Source organism: Lepidochelys olivacea (genome assembly GCF_965140295.1).
Source record: "Lepidochelys olivacea isolate rLepOli2 genome assembly, chromosome: 3".
Lineage (NCBI taxonomy): Eukaryota > Metazoa > Chordata > Testudines > Cheloniidae > Lepidochelys > Lepidochelys olivacea.
In genome coordinates, this window is record NC_140413.1 from 34,682,713 (window position 1) to 34,702,537 (window position 19,825).

A 19,825-nucleotide genomic window follows, 5' to 3' on the forward strand; every position below is an offset into this window, starting at 1 on the left:
GGCTCTTGATATCAGTCTGTAATCATTTTTAAGACAGCAGTTGATATGAATTCTGGTTGAAGTGAGGGACAATTTATGCTGACTCGAATATTATGGGAGAAAACTGATTGGAGTCCAGGAAAATTTATTTCTTTTCTTTGACATGGGTTAAATGGACTGATTTTGAAAAGGTCTGGAGCTGACTTTACAACAACAACCAAATAACCTCCACCAACAATAAAAAATTGAAACTGAGCTCAAAATCTGGATTATGAAAATATTAAGAATAACTATTTAAAAAAATAACAATATTGCTCTCAAAAGAAGCTCGGGATCACATGGCAGGGGACACTAATTTATATGCTGATTTTCAATAGTGTTTTTGTTGTAGAACACTTGTCAAAAGCCTTTTGTAGCCTGCAAGATCAATTGCCTCATCACAGCACTGCATAAAAAAAGATTAATTATAGCTGGTCCAATGGCTTGGTGAATAGTGCAAATCGGAGAGGCACATTTGAGAGTGACGGAGGAGCTCTGATTCCTCAATGCAATGTGGACGGGCAAAGGCTCAGGGAAGGTTCAGCTTGCATTGTTGTTTTTCTCTCCTAGCTGCCCCGGCCTGTGGCAGGCTAAGTCAAGACACTGCAGGTGCAAGGTGTTTTCATTATCTGTGCAGAGAATGTGCAGCAGCTCAGAAGGAGTTAGAATAAGATCAGGAAAATGGAGGTCTGAAAAAGAGACGTGGGTGAAAAACTGATGACTACTCCCAGCCACTCAGAAATCCACACTCAATTCAAACAAAAATCCTGAGACACTGGACCTGATTCTCCTTCCACACTAGATTTACACTAATGTAACCATGCTGATTTACACCTGTGTAAGTGAGAAAAGAATTGGGTCCATTGTCTGACAGGATGGGCTGTCTCCTTAAGACGCTGTCTCATGTCTTGTTTTTCTCTCACGGTTCAGTTCTGTTTCCTGTTCTGGGTTTTCCTAGTTTCCAAGGCACGAGGAGTGTGTGAGCAAATGCACTATGAATGGAGTATGAAAGGAAGCTAATTCTGCCTGTCTAATAAAAACTACAAGGTGAAGTAGGCAAATGCACACTCCTGTGTAAAAGGCTAATGTGGATGGTTGCCAGACTGCTAATGATTGGAAGACCCAGCTTAGCCAAGCCATGCTGAGGGACAGGTGCAACTGGTTAGCAACTAGGCAGAGGAAATAGGATAAAACCCAGAAATGGCAGATGCAATAGGAATATCAACCCAAAAAGCTATGATTTGGGATTGGCTAGTGAGTTGTGTATTATTGTGGGACAAGAGCTTTATGCTGTTATTTACAGAAACATATTGGGGAAGAGGGGAGGGATTGTTTGGGTTTTTGGTCCAGTCAGAATAAAGTACAGTCTATTAGAGCAGTGGTTCTAAAAGCCACTTGTCTAAAAGTTGCTTGTTCAGGGAAAGCCCCTGGCACGCCAGACCGGTTTGTTTACCTGCCGCGTCCGCAGGTTCGGCCGATTGCAGCTTCCACTGGCTGCAGTTCGCTGCTCCAGGCCAATGGGGGCTGCAGGAAGCAGCGCGCAGCTAGACAAGGGGGTCAGTTCCAACCATGAATACACAGGGTAACTCCTCTCCAAAAGCCTGTCCCAGATTGTGTATGGAGAAAAGAGACGAAGAGCAAATATACATTTAATCTAAATTATTAATTTTACTGGGGGGTTGGAGAGGAATGAAAGCTGACAAAACGAGAACAAAAGTGAAGTTTGAATATAAGCAGAGTGTCTTCCCTTCGTGTTGTGCTGCAGCTGAACTGATCACAAAATGTTTGCTGTGGCAGGGGTTTTCAACCTTTTTCTTTTTGAGGCCCCCCCCATAAAAACTCCACGGCCCACCTGTGTCACAACAACTGGTTTTCTGCATATAAAAGCCAGGGCCAGCATTAGTGGGTAGCAAACAGGGCAATTGCCTGGGGCCCCACGCCACAGGGCCCCCGCAAAGCTACATTGTTTAGACTTCAGCTTCAGCCCTGGTGGTGGGACTCAGGGCCCCAGGCTTCAGCCCCATGCAGTGGGGCTTCAGCTTTCTGCCCAGGGCCTCAGTGAATCTAATGCTAGCCCTGATTGGCAGACCCACTGAAACATGCTCACGGCCCCCTGGTTGAGAATCACTGTGCTATGATACCTCCATCTGGCTCCTAGATACTTAAAGGTGCAGTACAAAGACAACAGAATCATAATTTATACACAACTAAATACACCACAGATTGATTGGTGACAGAGCAGCCTTGTACTATTTACTTAGCACTGGACCTTAATTTTATGATTCGTTGCTCTGAATTTATTTAGTGGTCTATAGGTGTTATGTTAGGGCCAGAATGTGAAGCCCTAATTCATGCGGAGTAGCACCATACTCTAAGAATAGACTACACTGAGTCTATACAAATCTGGCCCATTGTACATAATTAGTTATCTGTTTTCAACTGCTGAGCACTGGGGTACCATGGATCTCAACATATTCCTAGGCCATTCAAAGGGCAAAACAAGTAAACTAGTCGTGGTTCTTCTATTCTTGCAAAACAACAGTGTAATACCAAGTCTTCAGGCAGAGGAAGCATGGTATTTATAGGCACAATTAAGTCACAATAGTAGGGATTGTTCAGCAAGATGAAAGGTAGTTCTGAAGCTGGAGCCTGTTTTGGGAAACTCTATTAGCATTCCGAGGAATACTTCCAATAATGTTTTACAATCTTGGAGTGGGGGAGGGAGGGCAGTTAAGTGTGCCTTAAGGGCTAACTGTTGAAAGCAGACTCTTAAAAGTGCAGTCTGAAGAATGAGGAGGAAAGTTGCAACTTCTTATTATTAACTTAGACAACAATAATTTCTTTTTACCTGCCAAGGGAGTGCAAAAGTATAAATAAATATTATAAACACAGGTCAAGATTATTTTGATGAAGAATAGGGACATGATTTATTTTATGGAAAACTACCCCATTTTTCAACCATCCCTCTGCCATTATGATGCTATGCCCCTTTTTATAGAGATGTTAACATATATTTTAAATGGTTACATGTCTATAGACCCAGTGAGGTGCCAGGCCTGTGGCATTATTAAGATTTGCAACCCTGTACCAATGTCCCCCTTTAAATTATTCTTAAAATTTTCAGTGGTCTGAGGATGGCACGTGAATCCCTTCAGCGTCTCTTCCCTCCTGCCCCCACCCTAATATTCAGTGGGACAATCTCTTCCATAACCCTATACTCTCAACAATCTTGGACAACTGCTCGCTGCAATTTGCTGTTAGTGTGTTTCACCAGTGTAGAAAAATATAGAATCAGACACTGGACCCATTGATAGTACCTAGAGATTTTATACTATGTAAATAGCACGTTCCAAGAAGACCTTGGCCATTACATTTGATTCTTATTGAGGAGGTACAGACATGGCTTGGAATGTGCAGCTGTATTCACACTGGCAGCTTTCATATCACTCCTCAGTGTTGCCAACCCTCGCCATTAGAAAATCATGAGTCCGACCCTCAAAAATCACGAGATTGGCTTAAAAATCATGAAGATTTTTTAATGAAATGTGGGTTCTCTATTTCCCTTTCAGTTTCTGAGCCTTTAGTGGGCTCTCAGGTCACATTTTCAATATTTACTCTGCAGCCAGGCAGGCTAAAAACGTACCTTTCTAGTACAGCTTGAGCCCCTGGGTTCCTGGGGCGGGGGCTCTGTGAGGAAGGACTCTGGCTGTCATCCCAGGGTGATTGTGGCTCCCGCTGCCCCAGAACTGGACAGTGGGGCTCCTGCCAACCAGGGCTGGCTGACAGATTTGCACCAGTGTAAGGTGGTGACCATGAGGCCAGACTCTGTATCATCCTCGCTGTACCCGTTAGCCATCACTAAGGCTATATTTGGTGCGTAACCATGGCTTCACCACTCTGGATAATCTAGCCCTGGGCATGAACAAAAATTCATCTGCAAATAAAAAGGAGCATGAATATGGCTGCCGTGAACATCGATTCAGAATTTAAACAAATACTTGTAGACACTGTTTTACAGGATCCACCTGACTCTAGAGATGTACTTGGGTCCCATTGTCTACTTTGACACTTTACAGATACATTAAAAATATGATCCATGCCCTGAAGGACTTAATCTACCCCAAAGTGCCCCAACAAGTGATGACAACAAATAAAGAGAAAGAAAGGGCTGGAGGGGAGGGGGCACAAAGGAGAGGTAGAAGAGTACAGCAAGTGGGCTTGTTGAACACATTTTTCCTTCCATAATCTGTTCAATAATACATGTATCACGTACACACATTTCTTTTCTTTCTTTCCCTCCATCATTACTGATTTGCACTTAAAATGTTCCCATATGACCTTTGAATAATTCAAGATATTTTTTAAGCAGCTAAAATCCTTTTCCAAGCCGAAATACCCCTGACTGTAGCTCTCCATCCTGATTAGTCAGCATCCAACCCTACACACTGCCTGCTGCATGCATTTACCACACCTTCCTCTGACAATCGCCGTCCTGCGCTCTGGCTCTGGCCCCATGTGATGCCAGGAGCCTGCTCCTTCTCCTGTTTTGGTGGGTGCATGCCTCACTAAGGTTCACAATGGTGCCCAAGATTGTTCATTTTTTAATAATCCAGATGCACTGGTGAGGTCACAGCTGGAGTATTGTGTCCAGTTTTGGGCCCCTGACTACAGAAAGGATGTGGACAAATTGGAGAGAGTCCAGTTGAGGGCAACAAAAATGATTAGGTGGTGGGGGCAGAGGAGAGGCTGAGGGAACTGCGCTTATTTAGTCTGCAGAAGAGAAGAGTGAGGGGAGATCTAATAGCAGCCTTCAACTACCTGAAGGGGCGTTCCAAAGAGGATGGAGGTTGGCTGTTCTCAGTGGTGGCAGATGACAGAACAAGGAGCAATGGTCTCAAGTTTCAGTGGAGGAGGTATAGGTTCGATATTAGGAAAAACTATTTCACTAGGAGGGTGGTGAAGCACTGGAATGGGTTACCTAGGGAGGTGATGGAATCTCCATCCTCAGAGGTTTTTAAGGCCTGGCTTGACAAAAGCCCTGGCTGGGATGATTTAGTTGGGGTTGGTCCTGCTTTGAACAGGGGGTTGAACTAGATGACCTCCTGAGGTCTCTTCCAACCATAATCTGCTATGATTCTATGTTGCTTGGGGTGTGGGGCTGTGAATTTGTGCTTCTATTCTCCCCGTAGGCAGGGAACCAAGGCGGTAAGGTCTACTCTCCCAAGGAGGTGATGTTGGTCCTTCCCAGCCCATGGAAGTGGGGTGGGTGGTGACATAGTGTCTTGTGCCCTAGTTGGGCAGCAAGGAGTGTGGTCCACCTGCTCAGAGCTGGATAAGGCACTGGGGAAATGGAGAAAAACAAGAGGCTCCACATTTATTAGCATGTCAATAGAAACAACTCATCATGTAAAACTTACACATAAATCACATTTAGTTCTGACGTTACTTTGGCAGGTGACCAGAGAGCTCAATTAATTCACCACTTAGCTGAGTTGGACTCTTGGTTTGCCCAGCATCAGAGATACAGAGCAAGGTACCCTCAATAAATGCCCAGTCCCCAGGTGAGGCATTCATGAAGGTATTGATTACCTGAGGATATTAATGGCTCTTCCTGAAACTCCCCAACCCTTTCCCCAGGTTTGGGAGGGACATGGTCCTTTCCAGCCTCACTGCTGAGCTTTCTGCCAGCACAAACTGTCTGCAAATATAGCAACAATGAAAAACATACATTAACATGGAGGTGGAAAAAATGTTTGTGTTGACTCTGTGCCAGTGGCTGTTTATTCTGATCCATGCAATGCCTGGAAAGCAGCAGAGGTATTTTAAATGAAGCTAAAATTTAATGGAGAGTTGTGCTGAGCACTATACAATTGTATGGCGAGAGGCAGTCCCTATCACAAAGAGTTTCCAATTTAAATTGACAAGCCAGACAAAGGAAGTATTACCGCCCTCCACTCTCATTTGACAGAAAGGGTAGTGATGCACAGAGATGTTAAGTGACTAGTTAAAGGTCAGCCAGGAAAGTCTGTGGTGGAGCCAGGAACTGAACCCAGATTTCCTGAGTCCCAGTCTAGTACTTTAACCGTAAAGGCATCCTCCCTCACTTAAAAGTATTGAAAGAAAAGACCTTTCAGGACCAGGGTTCTCCCTACTCATCTGGTGAAGGACAGCAAGTCCATCCCAATCACACTTCCTTGAGAACAAACATAGCATTGAGGAATCCCAAAAGAGGTTGTAAAGATTTCACTTTGCTTATTGACTGACTGGTACTAGAGGCCTATGAGTCGGTGGTTGGTTAAATCATAGGTTCTCAGACCGGCTGTCATGACCACTCTCCCTTTCTTTTTGGCTCGATAGCAGGGAGTTCCTGAAACTATACAAAAGGGGTCCCAAAACTTTTGTCTGTTGTAACGTGAAGCCACTGTATGGAAAGCTTCAAGAACCATTGCATTAGATCATTCTGCTCCATTATAGTAAAAAATGTCAACTTTATTTATTTATTCATAGGAGAATTAAATTTCACATGAACAGCATTAGCAATATATACCCAGAACCAGATTCCCATTTGTTCCTCATGGAGCATATCAGACAAGCACGCCTGATCTCACACCATTTTGCTGCCCGTCCCCCCCGGTTGCTAGAGCACAGTCTGAACAGGGGAGGAAAGTGGGAAGGCTTACTCCCCATGTGGTTGAGAGTTGTGACAATCTGCCCAATAAAGGAAAAAATGGCATTTAACAATATATCAATTTGATATTTCTGAAGTAGCCTTTTCCTAGAGCAGTGGTGGGCAATCTGCAGCCCATCAGGGTAATCCACAGGCAGGCTATGAGACAGAGTTTGCATTGACCATCTGTAAGTACGGCCGCCCGCAGCTCCCATTGGCTGGGAACGGCGAACCACAGCCACTGGGAGCTGTGGGCAGCCGTGCCTGCGGACAGTCAATGTAAACACAGTCTTGCGGCCTGCCAGCGGATTACCCTGATGGGCCACAGGTTGCCCTCCACTGTCCTAGAGAGATAGCAATTACCATTCCCAAAACTGTAGGTTAATAACAGAGAGAAGAAATAGGAATATCATTTACTGATTAAACATACACAGTCTCTTATTCTTTTGCTACTTCTCATGTGACTCCTGTCCACATTCCTAAGAAGGGACCCCAGTAGGGGTGCATTACTGGCTTTTATTTTGGTCTGATATTTATGCCTACCTTGTTCTGTTCAATGACACTCCCTGTTGTTGTTTTTCTGAATTATGTGCTCTTACCCTTAGATAATAACATAACATAAGGTGCTTTGGTTTTTTGGATTTGTTCATGTAATGTGTAGTATAAAGATACAATAAAATATACATATTAAGAAACACCAAGTCTTCAACCAGCTGCTGTCAGCATTGCTGTAGCAATTAGTACTGCTCTGAAGCACAGTAATGGGACTTCAGTGGGTAAAAAATTATGCAGTTTTGGTTCTCTTTTGTAGTAACTACACAGATAGCAATTTACAATTGTGAGAGTTTTCAAGACCTATAATAAAGGCCTTCCTTTTACTTAGGGCCTGTCTACATTGCCCCAGGGTTCGAACTACAGGGGTGTGACTAGAAGTGGGCACAAAAGTGCTGTGCTGTAACTCTGCCATGTGGACTCTGTAGGTATGAACTAAAAGGTTCACAGTTCCCATTAATATAATCCTGTTTGAAGAGGGTTACATTAATGTAAACTAAGAACCAAGGGGGAGTTACAGGGCAGCATTTTGGTGTGCACTGCTATTCATTCCCCCATCGTTTGAACTGTAGGGCAGTGTAGACATAGCCTGTGTCTGCGGTGAGAGGTAGAGCACTGTGAATACTGACTTTTTAGTTTGGTGGCTGAACTGAACAACTGGGATTAAAAAATTGATCTGGCATTCAATAATTTTTAAAAATATTTTGTGAAACACATTTTTTTAAAAAAAATGTTTATTTTGACCCAGAATGAAACGTTTTGTTGAGCTTGTCAGGGTTTTTACCATTTGAAATAAACTGAAAGTAAAATATGAAATGAAAAAGACCCGTATTGAAACATTTAACTGGTTCATTTAAAAAATGTCAAAATAAAATGTTCCCACTTTTTGGGAGATTTGTTTTTTTGGTCAAAGCAATTCAGTGACTTTCACATAAATTTGCAAATATTTTAGTTGACCTGAGCATGCATTTTTCAGTGAAGAAGAGTTTTGTCCAAAAAATGTCACCCTCCTGTAGTGGTAAGGTCTTGGGGCTATAGTGAGTATTTTTCATGACCTATTAGATACACGGCACAATCCATTTAAGTAATCTTAAAAAAAAAAAAAGTAACTAGGACTTGCAAAGATTCCTACTCAGCTTTTTCTTAATGTGAACAAAACATGGCTGTATTTTGGCAAACAGCGAGGGTGAAAGCAGTACATATGGATGTAGGTGGCTAACTTTAGATACTCAGATTTGAAAATGTTGGTGTATGTTTTTCTTGTGGAAATTTGAGTTCAGATCTTGAGGTCAGTCCCATGCTCCCAAGTTAGCAGGGACTGGGTTTGTCACTGAGGTGATATCTTGCAGGAAAAGGATTTTTCCATCTGTAAAAATAACTCACAGTTCTCAGGTAGGAGAATAGTGCATGAGCAGCAAAGCATTAGTACAAAAAGGTCATTGATAGCTTGGCTGGATTGTTAATGCATAGATCTGGGAGTCAAGAGATATGAGTTCTGTTCTTGGATTTACTACCATGGACTTGTGTGACCTGAGATGACTTCTTCAACTGCTCTGTCTCAGTTTACCCATGTATAAAATGCAAATCTGGCTTCCTTTGCCCCCTAGTTGTTCTCAGAAGATGCTGGTGCTCATTTATTACTTTAGACTTGAATAGTGTGCAAGAAAAACTCCAGTGAACGCTGCACACTTCATCCAGATCATTACTGCTTCTTGAAGTGTTTTAATGTTAAATATAGGTCAAATGCTGGTTGCAACTCTTCATTCTCTTCTGGCTTCTATCGTTTACATTACAAGATTGAAAACTACATTTTTTTTTTGCAGCTGGAGAGGAAATTCATCTCTGTGTGCTGTGTTCTGAATGTCTATTTATTTAACAGGCTGGGAAGCGCTATACAAATAGTCACTTTAACATTTGTGACAGTTTTCAGAGTAGTAGCCATGTTAGTCTGTATCAGCAAAAAGAATGAGGAGTACTTGTGGCACCTTAGAGACTAACAAATTTATTTGAGCATAAGCTTTCGTGGGCTAAAACCTACTTCATCAGATGCATGCAGTGGAAAATATAGTAGGAAGATATATATGTGACAGGGTCAGGCCAGATGGCTATAGGAGAGGAATAGAAGGCAGATATAATAGCCCCAGACTAAGTAGATCCCTTTTCCCTGGGTACGGTAACAGGGAAGTTTCCAGAACAATCAGGAACCTTCTGGAAACAATTAAGACAGACAGGCTGATTGGCTGCAGGTATTCTAATCAAGAAGCTGCTAGAATCAATTAAGGCAGGCTAATTAGGGCATCTGGGTTTAAAAAGGAGCTCACTTCAGTTTGTGGTGTGCATGTGAGGAGCTGGGATCAAGAGGCACTAGAAGAGTGTGAGAACGCAGACTGTTGGAGGACTGAGGTGTACAAGCATTATCAGACACCAGGAGGAAGGTCCTGTGGTGAGAATAAAGAAGGTGCTGGGAGGAGGCCATGGGGAAGTAGCCCAGGGAGTTGTAGCTGTCGCACAGCTGTTCCAGGAGGCACTCTAGACAGCTGCATTCCACAGGGCCCTGGGCTGGAACCCAGAGTAGAGGGCAGGCCCGGGTTCTCCCCAAATCCTCCCAACTCCTGGTTAGACACAGGAGTAGTCGACCTGGACTGTGGGTTCAGAAAAACGGCCAAGCTGAGGGCTGCTGTGAAGCTCCAAGTCAAGCAAATCTGCCAGTAAGCACAAGACCCATCAAGGTAGAGCAGGAACTTTATCACAATATACACAGAGAACATGAAAAAATGGGTGTTGCCATACACACCATAATGAGAGTGATCAATTTAGGTGAGTTATTATCAGCAGGAGAAAAAAACCTTTTGTAGTGATAATCAGGATGGCTCATTTCCAACAGTTGACAAAAAGGTGTCCGGTTTGGCCAATGTACATGGCAGAGGGGCACTGCTGGCACATGATGGCATATATCACATTGGTAGATTTGCAGGTGAACGAGCCTTCAGCCCCCAGCTAAAACCTCTCCATCACATCATCAAGGATCTTACAACATATCCTGAAGGATGATCCCTCACTCTCACAGATCTTGGGAGACAGGCCAGTCCTTGCTTACAGACAGCCCCCCAACCTGAAGTAAATACCAGCGACCACACACCACACAACAAAAACACTAACCCAGGAACCTATCCTTGCAACAAAGCCTGTTGCCAACTCTGTCCACATATCTATTCAGGGGACGCCATCATAGGACCTAATCACATCAGGCACACTATTAGAGGCTCGTTCATCTGCACATCTACCAATGTGATATATGCCATCATGTGCCAGCAATGCCCCTCTGCCATGTACATTGGCCAAACTGGACAGTCTCTACATAAAAGAATAAATGGACACAAATCAGACGTCAAGAATTATAACATTCAAAAACCAGTTGGAGAACACTTCAATCTCTTTGATCACTCGATTACAGACTTAAAAGTGGCAATTCTTCAACAAAAAAACTTCAAAAACAGACTCCAGCGAGAGACTGCTGAATTGAAATTAATTTGCAAACTGGATACCATTAACTTAGGCTTGAATAAAGACTGGGAGTGGATGTGTCATTACACAAAATAAAACTATTTCCCCATGCTTATTTCCCCCCCTCCCCCACTATTACTCACACCTTCTTGTCAACTTTAGGAGCCACCACAGTGTCCCCATCTGAATTTTTCAAATTTTAAATATAAACTATTTGATCAAAAAAGGTGTTTTGAATTTTTTCATGATCAAATTTTTGAGATGAAAAGGAAACTTGTTTCACATACTTTATTGTAAACATTTTTCATTCTTTTAGAATTTTGTGAAAAAGTTAGTGTGTATATGCATGTATATGTAAGCTTATGCATATTTCAGAGTAACAGTTCTGAATAATGCAAAATGTATTGGTGAAAGATTGTCTCCTCTTTTGTTTCTTATAAGATATTTCTATTTCTCTTCTTGTGTACATGTGTAATATATTACTATTTGTATTTAACGTAGCCAAATTAACATGATTGATAGAACCATAATGCTAAATTTTGCTCTCAGGTACAATGGAATATATCCAGAACAACTCTGTTGACTTAAATGAAGTTTCTCTGGATTTACGCCAGATAACATGGAGTGGAATTTGGCCCTCTACTTGTGTATTTCCTGGTTCTTTATGTTCTTAACTATGCCACCTTAATGCTGTGTGGACACCGTTTTTAGCATTTAATAGACAATGTGTTAGAATGATCTTTTGTTATATGATATCCATTACATCTTTGTAAATTATTTATGTTTTCTTCATATTGAGCTTAAGGTTTAATTATTGATGTTTTGATCAAAACATTCCTCCACTTACTACTGTCTATAAAATACTCATATACCAACCCACAGCTTGCCACTTTCCTCCCTAACCTTCCAAACCTTAGTGGATTAATGTAGTTAAAAAGGCTGATTATAAAATTGCTGTAGATTTGCTCTTCCTAAAGAGATTAATTCAACTGCACCTGCAAATAATAGCTCTGATTTCCCCATCATCTTTTGTTGCCATCCCCTCACTCTCTCATATCATAAGTCATAAGAATTCATGTTGAAAAACAGGAGAGAATGAATATTGTGACCACCCTGCACAAAATAAATTTTGCTCATAATTAAATCTGGAGTTCCCACTGAAATCTTTTGTATCCTGTTGGAAATATGCCCTGTCAGAATGGTATGGGTAATTCATATTACCCTAAATAGTCTTACTGAAGTCATAGAGTTATCCAGATGAGTGAGGATTACTGGATCAGGTCCTGAGTAATTCAAAATATTAGGTTAAGTGGTGTTTTATGTGTCTAATTTTATAATAACAAATGCATCACTGCACACTTGTGAATATGTGACATTCACATTTTATTAGTACCACAAACACACCAGGAACAATAGATATATCGTTCCTAAAATATTGCAAAACACAGATGTACGAATAACAGCTTTTATGTTACCTGCATGTGTCACATTAAGGACATGTAAAAAACACATTATAACTTTATATTTCTAATATATCCTGCTGCACTGTATATGTTGCACATCCTGAGATAGCACTTCCATGAAAATCAGCACAATAAAATGTGAACAAAATGAACAGCACTTTTCCACTTGTGGATAAAAAGGCATATCAAGCTTATTCAGAGAGAGATGATGAAACAGGATTTTAGCTTTACTTTCGCCTGCTCATTTTTAGTTCAAGCTCTTATTCATAGCTATTTATCATGAATTCCTTGTTTGTTATAGAATAATTTCACTGTGCAGTTGGTTGACTAACATGCAAAATTTGTTACTCTCTGCATCTAAAAAATGGCTATGCCAGCCACTGGTAAAATGAAATGGTATTTCCTTTGAATCTAACTACCAGTTTCCTCTGAATGATGATACAGGATATATATTATACAATCCACTTGCTTTTCACACCACATCACAATCTGTTACCTTAATTGTTTCAGTTTTCAAAAATGGAGGTTCTGTAGCTATTCTTACTCAGTGCTTCCACGGAATTCTACAAAACATCACCCATAACAATGCAACATGAAAGAACAGGATTTGCTTCAGTCGCAATTTTTAGCCATGGGGGGAAAAGTGCTGTTTTAAATCTGATATCAAATGCTTTGATTCCTTGAAATACCAAAAGAAAGTTGTCAATTAATCAAAGGATACAATCACATTACTTCTTAAGGCCTTGAAAGCTGATTCTATCCAATTCTTTATGTATTCTGTATATTTGAGAAACAAACAAGCAATGAAATGGTTTGCACCTTCAAACTGAACCAGTCTTCTTTGCTTGTATTCATAAAGCCACAACCCATTCTCTCCCAGTAGGCTCTTTTATGCCTGCTCCCAAACACAGAACCGAACAGTTTCTAAAACATTCCTTCCTGGAGAAGGCACACTGGGTTTTAATATTTGCCCCCAACTCTGGGTTCACTTGGCTAAGCATCACTGAGCATCAATGTAGAAATCGTATGCTCTCATTGAGAGCCACTGCATCTCCACAATGTGAGTGCATGAGACCACATGCTGGTGCTCTCCACAAAAGTCACTTGTTATTTAAATCAGAATGACAAACCTGCTCCCTCCCCTCCCCCTCTCCCAACCTCCACAGAGGCATAGTCTCATTAACATTCTTAATGTTAAATGGAATTACATGTGCACATCAAGCACAGAATTTAGCTGCAGATGCAATATTTGCAAGCATCATATCAGACATAAAGATCATCTAAAATACAGACTTTAGCTTGGTCTTGCACGCCCCCTTACTCACACAAGTAGTCCTCATTCTAGCTAGAAGTCCCACTGACTTGAATGGTAATATCCTAGTGATCAGGCCCATTTTCTGTGATGGAAACTAGTTACAAATATGAGGCATATTAAAGGTGGTAACACAATGGGATAACTTTCAACTCAGTTCCTCAGAAAAGGAGCTGTAAGATTTAATGCAAACATCAAGGTTAAAAAAAATCTTTGCTAGCTGTGTAAAACTCATATTTTTTAATCAATTCCATTTTACTAATGAAAAAGGTAGTGTCAGGAAAGAAATCTTTCTAAGAAAGGTAAACTACTCTGAAATTAGATTTAAAATATTAAAAGAATTAAATACTATATTATTGCACCTTTATAGTGTCATTTTAAACTTACTTTCGTTCTAGAAGAACGTTGCATAAAGGAAATAAAACCAACTTCCTTGTAATTTTGAAGGAAGATAGATTAGAAGTGTGTGCAAGGGATTTAAGTGTGAAAATCCCAAACAATTTAATTTTATTTTGAAGATATACTCAATAAAATTTTCTTCACTGTGACTTTCTACTTTTGTTTGATAGGATTTATTTTTATTTTTATATATCAGTCAACAAATCTCCTACAGAATTAAATAAAAGCTCAGTCCCTGGAGAAAGGGGCAATCTTGACTCAAAAGGCATAAGCTGATGTTTGATTCTTTTGAAAAAACTCTCCTAATATGGTTACAGAAACAGAAATTGAAATAATGTCAAATTCTACTAGAAATAATAAATAAAACCATATGCTGAAGCATCTCAACTAGAATTCCCCAGGGCTATAAAACAGATATACACAAGTTAGATGGTATCAAGGAAAATTGGGGGAATGGGAAAAAAATCTTCATTTAGTGATTATCTTTCTTCATCTAATGTCACGCTGAATTTAAGCCCATTTTGGAAATGCTCATGTATAATCCTGTTTGCCCATTGTTGCCTTGTTGGCAAAAGTAGGCATCAAAAAGACTTGTCTGAGGATAAGATAAGAGATGCAGATGTTCTGTGCATTTATTAATTTAATTTTTATATCAACTAAGATGAGGATCGACTGAAACACTTTTTTTCCAAAAAGCAAACCCCCAAAATAATATGCTGTATGTCAGGTGTCAGATAGTATGCAATCATAAATGCCTGGAAATTAAAGATAAAAAAGACATACTGGCTCATCTGTTCCATCCATCTGCTGGTGTAAGATTGTCCCCTACATTATATTTTCTAGACCATTTTCCAGTTTAGTTTTAAATGCCTTGTTTCCTTCTGTTCAATTTGACCTTACTTATTTTTATCTTGGATAGTTAAAATGGCTGCTGATCAATGCACTACTTCAAGGCAATTTTTAAAAAAAAACAAAACACTCTTCATTTTAAAAAAAAAGGAAAAATTGTCCATTTTTTTGAGTGCAGCTAATTTTGAGGATATGTTCAGCCACAAAAGATCAAATCTGGACAAATATTGATGGTGAGATTGTGCTGGATGTTTGAAGCATCATCTTTTACTTCATCGTATGGATTAGGTTCTGAGCTAATCAGTCAGACAGCTGAAATGTTTTAGGTGCAAATATTGGGGGTGGGGGACATGAAACCAAAGTCTTTTGTGTTTAATGAGTTGCCTTTTCCACTCTTATTAACTAAAATACTTTAAAAATCAAAGTAGTTATGCTTAAACAATTATATTAGATGTAATCATTATTTTATTAGCATTTTTCTCCAAGGATTTTTCTTCCTGATTATGAGTACTTTGCAATTTCAGGCAATATGATGGATGTTACTCTTCTATGACAAGAATTTTAACAGCCCTTCTTCAGCACTCAGTGCACACCCAATTATGCGTCTGAGCTAGTAACCTTGAATTTATGTTGCCATGGTGACAAACTGGTCATGCATTATGGATTATCATTGAAATTCTACACCCCTACCTAGCATAATGAGAGTTGGGGACTTAATCAAATCAGCCATTCTGTGTGACACAAAGTGAAGCCCTAGCTCTTATTGTTCAGCCTGGAGAAAGGAAGCAGGCCTGATGGAGTGGCAGCTGCTGGGCTGCAGCCTGATAGCTTGCCCTTATGTACGTTTGTGAATGTACAGACAGATGGTGTTCAATGCCTGGAATTTCTAGCTTAGGAAGCAGCTGTTCGGATAACCTCCGCCATCTCACCTTGTTGTCATGGAACACTGAACAGAGACTGAGAATGTGGGTGGATACATTGACAATCTGACTGAATTTACGCTGCCTGGCATCCTTCTTTATCATAAGACTGCAGGGCTAGAATGAAGATGGGGGCGAGATGGAGAGGGGGAGCAGGGCTATTGAAAGCCGAAGCAGAGTATTTGAGTATCTTCCATTTCCATTTCTACTTTGCTAGAACAGAAAGAGACAGATAAAATTATTGTGGTAAATCATTCCCCGAGATTTAATCTAGTTTGCATCTCCTTCACAGTCTAGAAATCAGTCATACTATAGCCGTCTATTCTTATACAGTTTAGACATCAGTAAAGGGACCCAGGTTTCAGTTTACCATACTGTAGCTCTGTTATGTCCTTCTCTCTCAGAGACATGGTACCAGCTACGTGAAGCTCAGAATAGGAGTAGGCTCGATGCTAGAACAAAAATCAGACCAAACAGGTATGCAACATCACTACCCATTATCCCCTTCTGACATACCACTAAAATTCCTTTTTCTAGTTATAGTAATTGTAAGAAGACACAAGAACAATTGGGCAATTATTCCTGACTTTTTGGAGGTTATTGCATTTAATAAAATAATAATGAGATTGTAGCAATGGTTAAAAGAATGAGGCATATGTATAACCATAATGTCTAAATCCATTTATGAGAGGTACTTCATTGTACAACAAAAGGAAGCTGATCTGTATATTACTTCTAATTTGTTCTCATGACCAAAATTTTTTATTATTATAACACTATTATTTATTTACAATTCAAGCTCCATTTATTTACAATTCAAGCTCTATAGTAGTTATGCAAAAACAGGCTGACATCCTACCACCTCTGTTAATGACATTGAAAATTCTTCAATTATCCAAATAATAAATAATCCAGTTGTGATTATCTGATTATTCAGTCTTCCCCCAATGACATTCAGATAATCAAGATTTTATTATGATGATGTATTTTATTTATTTATATTTATAAGGTGCCTATCACCATGGTTTTTATACAGCAGTGTTAAGCACCTGTCAGTATTGCTATTAGAGATTCATCAGACATGGGGTTTCAAGAGCTTATAATATTCTTTCAGGATAAAACTTAACATATTATAATATTTTAAAAGAAATCAGTTTTTTTTGAGTTCTGACTGTGTCATTGACTCCATGTCTACATAAATTAAGAAATGTGCATGTGTGAAAACGTACACGTAACACACAATAATTCTTTGGAAATGCATGTGCAGAAAATGAATATTTCAGAAGGCTTTTTAAGTACGTGAATTACTGGTGATCCAGGACACCTTGAATGGACACCTTTAAAGTACTTATAAATCTAAATTAAAAAATATAAATACAAAATACTGTTCCTCACGTTTTCTGCACCACCCCTTCTTTGCAAAAAGAGCCACTGTCACCTTGTGTTGACTTATTAGATTATAATAGCTCCAGAGAAGTCTTTGTCGTCTATAATGTTAATGAGTCACAAACAAAAATGTCTCCAAGTAAACCTAGACTGACAGACTGTAATGGTTATGAAGTTGGTGCTATGAATAGGCCTGATCCTGAGAACCTCCATTCATGTTAGTCCCATGGAAGTCAGCAAGTATTATTTCCTCAGTACCTTGCCATACCAGTTAGTCTGTGTTTTCAATGATACTTGCAACCAGAAATTTGCTCACACACAAGACTTCTTGGTAACATCAAGGATTTGATTTAGCATAAGGAAGGAAATTCAGAGCCAAGGATTGAATATCTAGACCGATACCATTTTATTTTTGTTTTTAATGAAGGCTTTTCAGCTATAATTTACAGTACTTACAGTTTTCTTGTGTTTGTAGATTTAAGCCAAACCCTTAACTCTGATGTTAATGTCAACTTTATATGACTTAAATTCAGTTTTTTACAGTAGAATTGCATGTATTGTGTAGGCATTTTGGAGAAGAATGTTACAGATGAGCCTAGCAGACTGAGCCAGCAAAAATAATGGTGCATGCTTTCAATTAAAACCTATTTAAAAAAAACACAAACTCAAAGAAGGATATAGGTGCTTTTCTCTCATTAAAAAAAATCCATAAGACAGGAGGGGAGATTTACTAAACCAGAACCATTCTTCATTGGGTATTGTGAAAAAATAATTTGTTAGGTTGAGCCAGATTCACTCCCACTGTAGCACTTCTGAAGTCAGTGGTATTAGACCAGGGATAAATTTGGACTCCTATCTGAATTAATGCCAAAGTATACATCCTTTACAAGTAGTAAAGGAGCACTGTCTGCAGTATTTGCTGTTGTGGCTAGGTAGAAGTTATTTTAAAGCCAATTCTACAAACTTAACTCATACCGAGTAGAACTTACTCAAGCAAGTACCACTGGGTTGAAGAGAATTACTTATGTGAGTACGTACTGCTCAGGTGAGTAAGAGTTTAGCCTCAGGTCCTTAGTCTAAACATCAAAGAGCATTTAAAGTTTGATGGAAAATGATGATCACCTTTCAGTGACAATGTTAGAAGAATATAAAATTAAAGACCTGAGTTATTGTTACTTTATTTTTATCACAGTCTGTTGAATGTATTGTTGATGACAACTATATATGCAGATATTAGTGTATTCACATATCTTGTAAAACTTTCCTTGGGAACTTCAGCCTTTGGACTCACTCCAGCTGGAGGATCACTACTCTGAAAGTAGTCTTGGTCAGGCACAGCTTGTCTCTGAACCAGCCAGGTTCCATGACTGTAGATTTGTTCTTAAAATGAGTTGGGAAGAGGAAATGTTCCTTATCTAGCTTGTTAGAAAAATACACAATCTGACTGGAATTAAAAGGCAGAAAAATTGTTACCACTGAAGAACTTTAAATAGAAGATATTACATTTCTTAAGAACTTAAAAGGAAATAAATTATAGGAAAAATATGCATTTTAGTTGTTTCAGAGCAAGAAGATTAAAGCTACTTAGATTTATTTATATGAAGAAATAAGCAGATGTGGATTTGGAAGTTCAGAGGGTGACCAAAATATAGCTGGCATATCTATGATGCAATGAAAATCAGTATCCTAGTAATAGCAGTTCATACAGAGAGGTTTAAGAGTAGCCCTGCCAGAAAATACCTTCCCCCATTCTCCAGAACAAGTCCACCCTCCCTTCTGGCATAACAAAACCCACCCAAGATGTTACAACCATTAGGCCCAGGTGATGTGTTTCACTTCAGTGTAAAGCAGATTTAATCACAATAGTGAAATGCCTGTAGAGTGCACATGTTGTTGTTATCACTGTACCAGCTTGTTCACTTCCGTATTCTGGCTTCCATTCAGGTAATCCTTTTGCTGCCACCCTGAGACGATGTTTCTTTTCTAACAAGAGTTCCGCTGTTCTGTAATGTCAGAGTTTTCAATTACATACTCTGAAAAAGGCAATCTTCTTAAAAAAAAAAAAGGAAAGGAACCTTTAAAGTGGTGTGGGGGGTCTGTGTGCATGAGTGCATGCACATGTGTAAACCCTGCACCTGGGGCCACTCCTACAGGAAACCTCTAGTTTGGAGAAACCACGGTAAGTCTTTCCTAGCATTGTTCAAACTAAAGAATCTCCCCTACTAGGTTTTACTGGTTCCTAGGATGGTCATTTAAGAGGTATTTGCAATATATAATTCATCCCAGGGTTCTGACCACATAATGGAAACACAACAAAGAAGTGTGGGTGATTTGTTATCTCACTGGAATTCCATTATATGCACATTGCAATCTGTCACATATTACCAACTTGTGATTTAGGGAGCAGATATTCAGACTTAGGCACATGGAAATGTGCGTGCACCTAATTTACAAGCATAAATACCTGATGTATGTGTGCAGCTCAGTCACTGATGTATACAGATACCAGTTAGAGGCTTAATTTTCCACTCAGCTATTTGATCTGTGCATACATATTATGTTTTTGCTCTCATGTTTTAGGCACCAACAATTGTTTTGAGCAATCGTGTGTGCAGCACTTTGGAAACCTGACCCCAATATTTAACAGGTAGAACTAAAAATCTTGTTGTAAATGTGTATCTTGGTATATGTTATAATCATGTCACAGGTTAACATTTTTACTTCCACTAGGGGGTGCCTAACTAATGCAATCTAA

At 39.7% G+C, this 19,825-nt stretch overlaps 1 protein-coding gene across 1 annotated transcript in view; it reads right to left on the reverse strand.

Moving 5' to 3' along the window:
- LOC311518443 (uncharacterized protein) overlaps positions 1 to 4,577 on the reverse strand; it is a gene marked incomplete at its 5' end in the record, with an annotated part of 111,108 nt that extends 106,531 nt beyond the window's left edge. The window contains one exon of the mRNA XM_084624268.1: positions 4,485 to 4,577. Within this exon, the coding sequence (XP_084480394.1) occupies positions 4,485 to 4,577 (93 nt within the window). The remainder of the gene's footprint in view (positions 1 to 4,484) is intronic.
- Positions 4,578 to 19,825: the final 15,248 nt, after the last annotated feature.